Consider the following 6,250-nt stretch of genomic DNA (forward strand, 5'->3'; position numbering starts at 1 on the left):
CTGGCGCCACCATTACAAACTACATCCACCATTGTATTCTGAACAATACCAGTGCTGTCGGTAAATTTAAAAAACCTTTCGACTGCCGTAAGAGATCCTTTACTCTTCGACAACATAAAGTGAGTGTTTTTGATTATGTGAATGACTCCTTCAAGATGGAGAAGGTTAGTGCTTTTTATGTGATGGTCTTTAATAATCTGAGAACCAGTTAACAACTAAGGGAATAGCAAGAATTATACATATGTAAAAAGAATGTTAATATAAATTATACCTTTTCCAGCATTTCCATTTCTGCTTTTATTTGTTTTTCTATTCTTTGCATTCCAAGTATTTTCTCTTCAGATTTTAACCTATTGGCTTCTTCTAAAAGCCTCTGAGCAAAAACCTGACGTTCCTTAAACTTGTGGAGAATTTCATCTTTAGATCGTTCTTCCACTGCCATTTAATTCTTCGGGGGAGGGGTTGGGTCATTAAAACATTTAAAATTTAATATAGAAGAACAGCGCTGCTTGCACAGCTTTGATAATGCATTCCTTATGATTCCTCCTACCTTGCTCCCACCAATAGATAGGTTTATCCTTTGTTGTTTAGTATCAGTGGATTAGAGGTAGAGCAATTTACTAAAAATTATGTACCACCAGTAATCTACTTCATTATATTAGATGATTGATGTTTCTCAATGGAGAGCAAGCATTGGACTGTGGAACTGCTGTCAAGCTGCATCCTGTGGACCTGTAGCCACTAATAGCTGCCACTCTCACTCATTCATTAACAGCAAGTCCTGCTTAAGCAGTACTAAATCTACATTAGGAGGGACAAGATCTAAACTTCCAGCACCTATTGTTTTTTTGGTTCTCTTTCTATCTGTATCTTTATCAATGCACATATTTATGATTCCTCAAACAGGTAGATCTATATTGAATTTACATTTTTAGATAGATCTATTACTAGTATTTTATTTAGGCAACACTAACTGCTACCAATGTACTTCTATTGTTACTGTTACTGGTGTAAACTCCCTCCAGTCAGTAGTTATGCCTGGAGGTAGCAGCTCTGACCTGATTTACAATTATTTCTTTAGTGGGGTTGCTTATCTACATTTACTACATTTAATCCTCTTATCAGGAGATGTCGAACGTAATCCTGGGCCTGGTCTCATAGCAGGTAAATATACACTTTATAAAAATATAACACTGATACACATTCTAACTGCAGGTAATACTCCTAGTACAATATTAAGAAAGAATTATGCTATTCTTATTGATGCTATTACTGATAATCTTTACAGAATAACAAATGGACTATATGCCAAAGGACTTATATCAATGGAAACTGTTAGTCATATTCAAACAGCAACAGGAATATCAGATTTAATTAAATCAAGTCAATTAGTGTCAGTATTACAAAGACGATTAGAAGCGTCTGTTTATCCAGACCAGTACCTAATTGATATATGTCATGTATTAATCAATCAGCGGCATCTTACAATAACAGATATTGCAACCTCTATTTTACATCATTTAGGTATGTGTGTGCGTGTGTGTGTGTGCGTGTGTGTGTGTGCGTGTGTGTGCGTGCGTGCGTGTGTGCGCGTGTGTGTGTGTGTGTGTGCATGTGTGCATGTACATTATCAGTGATCAATGTAGTCATCATTATATCTCAATACATTAGGTCAATCTATACCCGATAATGCCACATTTATTACGTTAATACCTGATGATGTTCAAGGATATGCTGATGATATGAGACAACACTACAAACACCAGCCTATTGTTGCTATAGACTGGCCACCAAGAGTTGGAAAAGATTTCTTTGGAAGATTAGCATTAGTAGAAAAACAAGACCACAGTACACAAGCAGAATCAGCTTGGTATTTGCTAAGAGGACAAGTTGATAAAATTGTTAAACTACCTAAAGACAAAGAGATAAGTGTTGAAGATGTCCTCCAACCTACAGATAATTCTCTGTCTCTCAGAGTAGTAATAGATGGTCCTCCTGGCATTGGCAAGACAACACTCTGTCGTAAACTGTTAAATAGTTGGGCAAACGGAGCACTTGGGCCCCAGCAGTATGACTTGGTACTTTACTGTCCTTTAAGGAATAGCCAGATAGCTACAGCTACTACACTAGCTGAACTGTTTGAGTATAAAAGCCCTAAGGTTTCAAAAGCAGTTGATTGGTTGTCAGATAGAGAGGGAAAAGGATTACTAATAATCTTCGATGGTTGGGATGAACTAAGTGAACAACTCAGAAAATCTTCAATAGCTACTAGTATCATTCATAGAAAACAATTGCGTCACTGTTCAGTGATTGTTACTTCTCGTAGTTATGCCTCCATTTCACTATTAGAGGTGGATAATCTCAGTAGACATGTTCAAGTCATTGGTTTTTTTGAGCATGAAATATCAACAGTAATCATACAAACACTTCAAAAAGATCAGAAACTTGCACAAAAACTTATTGATGAAAATAAAACTTCAAGTAAAACTAAAGAATTAAATTCACATGTAGAATACAAACCACATTTTGCAACTGTTCAAAGCAATAAGGACTCACAACTAGCAGTAAAACTCATTAATGACCTTAAAGTACGAAGTGACGTCTTGTCATTGTGTTATGTACCATTGGTCTGTTCCATGGTCATCTTAGTTTATTGTAAGGAAGGGGGACACCTTCCAACAACACTCACTCAACTGTATGAGAACTTTATTCTACAAACTATCAGAAGACACATTAAAAGACATGATATTAACCCACGTAGTTTAAATACTCTTTCTTCATTGCCATCACAGTTATCTAGACCTTTACAAGAGATGTGTCAAATAGCTTATACTAACCTGGCTAATAATACGAAAATGGTATTCTCTTTACATAATGAGGTAGTCAAGGAAGATTATCTTGGATTGATGACAACATTCATAGAATATGATGAGGAGAAGTATCAGTTTCTTCACTTAAGCATACAGGAATTTCTAGCTGCATGGTGGATAGCTAAGCATGAGAAGAAGACACAGGAAGTGTTTAAGAATCACTTTGATGATGATCACTTTCGAATGTGTCTGAGGTTTGTTGCAGGTCTAACTCACCTTGAGCACGAGAGCTATCAACAGTATTTTAATAAACAACTTGACTTACAGTGTAAGAGAGAACCATTGTATGGACTTGAAAGTTGTTATCTCTCCTACTTTTGTAAAAATTCTGAGATTACAAAATATACTCATATCAAAAGCTTAGATGATGTTGACAATGTTCCCATTCTTCTTCTTCAACTGCTGTATGAAACACAGCACACAGCATTATGTCAATTATTAGCACAATCCATCAAAAACCACTCACTGTGTCTGGATGAAGGTCAAATGTCATTATCATTGTATGACTGGTTGTGTCTTGCTTATTTTATAAACAATTCAAACACAACATGGAATCACTTGCACCTGGGAAATGTATCTAAACATGCAGTATCAGTCTTCACTGCTGGACTAACCAATAACTCACTGCATGTTGTACAGACCCAGTGCAAGATTTTAGAGGTAAAGTTGGATGATCCCACTAATGAATTAATGCACAAGTTATTACAATTGTCACTTCTAGACAATATTCAGGAGTGCTACTGTGAATTAGTATCAGGCCAATATGTCTCTTGTCTTGTATTGCTGCAGTTTCTCAATCTTCATCAGTTGAGGATATTGCATTTGACGATGACTGATACACCAACTGTTGGCAATGTGTACACAAACAAATGTGTTGAACTTGAGAAACGTATAGAAATGAACTCAACACTGGAAGAAATGAAGATTGAGCATTCTGCTGATGAAGTAATAAGTAATACCATCATCAGTGTCATTAGAGGAGTAACAAAAAATAAAAAAATAACATCATTTTCAGTATCCATTTTTTATATTCGTGTTGATGATTATGATCCTCCTTTCGATCCTTCTTATTGTCTACCTGATGGAGTATTAGAACAACTACTAAAGGACAACAGCAGCTTACAAGCTCTTTCATTGGACATACCTGATGAAGCCCTGCCATCATCATTAAACATAGTAGAAGTGAACACACCACTGACTGCTCTACAAATAGGAAAAATATTTTGTAATCCTAGTAAGATGACATTACTCATTCCACTTATGAAAAGATGTAACTGTCTGATGTTACATGAACCATGTCCACCACATTTTTCTTTCTCTCATCTCAATTTACATACACTTACTTTGCAACTAAAGACAGCCGAGAGTGCTATTGAACTATTTACTTTTCTACAAATGAATACTACACTTCAAGTTTTGATTGTGGAGATTCGTAGGGAGGGTGTAACGGTATATACCAGCTGTATGGGTACTAGTTTACAGGGCATGCTAACACAAAACCAAACACTGAAATGCTTTGAAATTTATGATTACTTTGTTGAATGTATTCCTAATTCATTCCTGTCCTTCCTAATAACTGGTCTTAGACACAACACGAGTCTACAGCGGTTGAATGTAAACATTCCATTCAATAAAGATATAACAACATTTACTGACATCATTTCTCAGAAGAATAATCTCGCAGAGCTTATAATGAACTTTACATTTGCTAAAGAAGCTTTTGATGTTTATTTACACAGTGACAGTCGTGAAGAGGTTGCAAAGGAGATACTGAAACTGAGGAGGGAACAGTTTCTAACATTTTGGATGTATGAACTGTTACTACCTGCTGTTACTAACATGTTATCATTGCATATGACAATCAGACGACTGAGGATAAACTGTCTAGGCATTGATAATGAGTCAAAACCTTTACCTAACTGGAAAGAAACATTGCAACATTTATACAAAACTATCTTCATCCATCCATCTCTTGAATATATTGAGATTAATTTTGGAATTATTCCTCCTCCTTCTCTATTTGTGGGTACTCTTAAAGATCAAAAAAAGACATTGATTGATAAGCACAGAAAAGAGCAGCCATACAAGCCACTACCAATAGTGAATATTAAGCATTTGTAGTGGTAGAATTTAGTAAGTAATTTCTTCCCTCAAAAATTTATTTTAAGACTGATCTTTTTTGTTGATAATTTGATCCTTTATTAGTCTTTTTCTGTTGTCTCATTATTTTTGTGTTTTGCATGCAATTCACTTTAGGTTTTGCCTTTTGTTTGTTTTATTGTGTGCTAGGTGGCCAGCCTTGTTACTGTGTTGCATCAATGCACCTTATTTATCTTTTATTTTACTTGTTGAAATAGTTGTTGCTTATTCTTTTAGTGTAATAATGATAATAATAGTGGACAATAAAATAAAAACTGAAAAAAATTTTATTTTATTTTTTGGTGATTTTTCTCCATGCTGACATGGAATTTAGCCTTATTGATAAAATTTTTAGTGATCCCAGCACTGATAAATTGACAACTATATTAGATTCATTCATCATTTTTTTGCCACTAAGCATGTATCACTAATAATTGTTAGAAGCCACAAGCCACAGAGAGCACCCAATGGTAGAATAGCATCAGTCATGCAAATCAAAATATTTCACTTAACAGTTCTAAATATTTTTGAATAAATCTACATACTAATCATTTAATTGAGCTTATTATAATAATCAAGAGCAATATTCTTCAATCTTTCAGCATTGTTAGGTCCGGTCTGCTCCACTAGTTTACTGAGATATGATGATGATTGACTGAGGAGTATATGAGGTACATCAAACTCTATCAATTCACCTGATCTCAGTATCTAGTAAATATAAGGGAGATTAGGACACAATTACAAATATCATACCATAATCCTGTCAGAGTCCATGACAGTATCCAATCTATGAGCTATAGTTAGTACAGTATAATTAGAGAACTGTTCACGTATCACTTGTTGAATGATAGCATCAGTCCTGGATCATAACACACACAGGTTATTAGTACAAGTGTATGCATGTGTACAGTACCCACTCCATGTCTACATTAGCAGTGGCTTCATCTAATATCAGGATAGTGTTACTCTGAAGGAGAGCTCTCCCCAAACAGAACAACTGTCTCTGTCCCACACTTAAGTTACCTCCTCCTTCGCTCACTAAACTCTCTAAACCTCCTTCTAGTTCCTCCACTACACTCTTCAACTGAACCTATAAAAGTATAATGAAGTCAGTATCAACCAAATCCCATGCATACCTGTTCTAATGTCCTCCATATTCTATCATCATCATATTGTTGGAATGGATCAAGGTTATAGCGTACTGATGCTCCAAAAAGCACAGGATCCTATATGCATATGTA

The 6,250-nt window shown here is 35.3% G+C and overlaps 1 protein-coding gene and 1 pseudogene across 1 annotated transcript in view; both read right to left on the bottom strand.

Moving 5' to 3' along the window:
* Positions 1 to 461, bottom strand: part of LOC109588680 (UPF0415 protein C7orf25-like) — a 4,042-nt gene extending 3,581 nt beyond the window's left edge. Inside the window, exons 1-2 of the mRNA XM_020004818.1 lie at positions 272 to 461; positions 6 to 215 (exon numbers count right to left, since the gene is read on the bottom strand). Coding sequence (XP_019860377.1) covers positions 6 to 215; positions 272 to 442 — 381 coding nt within the window. The 5' untranslated portion in view covers positions 443 to 461. The remainder of the gene's footprint in view (positions 1 to 5; positions 216 to 271) is intronic.
* A 5,056-nt stretch (positions 462 to 5,517) lies between these two features.
* Positions 5,518 to 6,250, bottom strand: part of LOC109580146 (multidrug resistance-associated protein 4-like) — a 4,125-nt pseudogene continuing 3,392 nt past the window's right edge.

Source organism: Amphimedon queenslandica, unplaced genomic scaffold (assembly GCF_000090795.2).
Source record: "Amphimedon queenslandica unplaced genomic scaffold, v1.1 AMPQUscaffold_13511, whole genome shotgun sequence".
NCBI lineage: Eukaryota > Metazoa > Porifera > Demospongiae > Haplosclerida > Niphatidae > Amphimedon > Amphimedon queenslandica.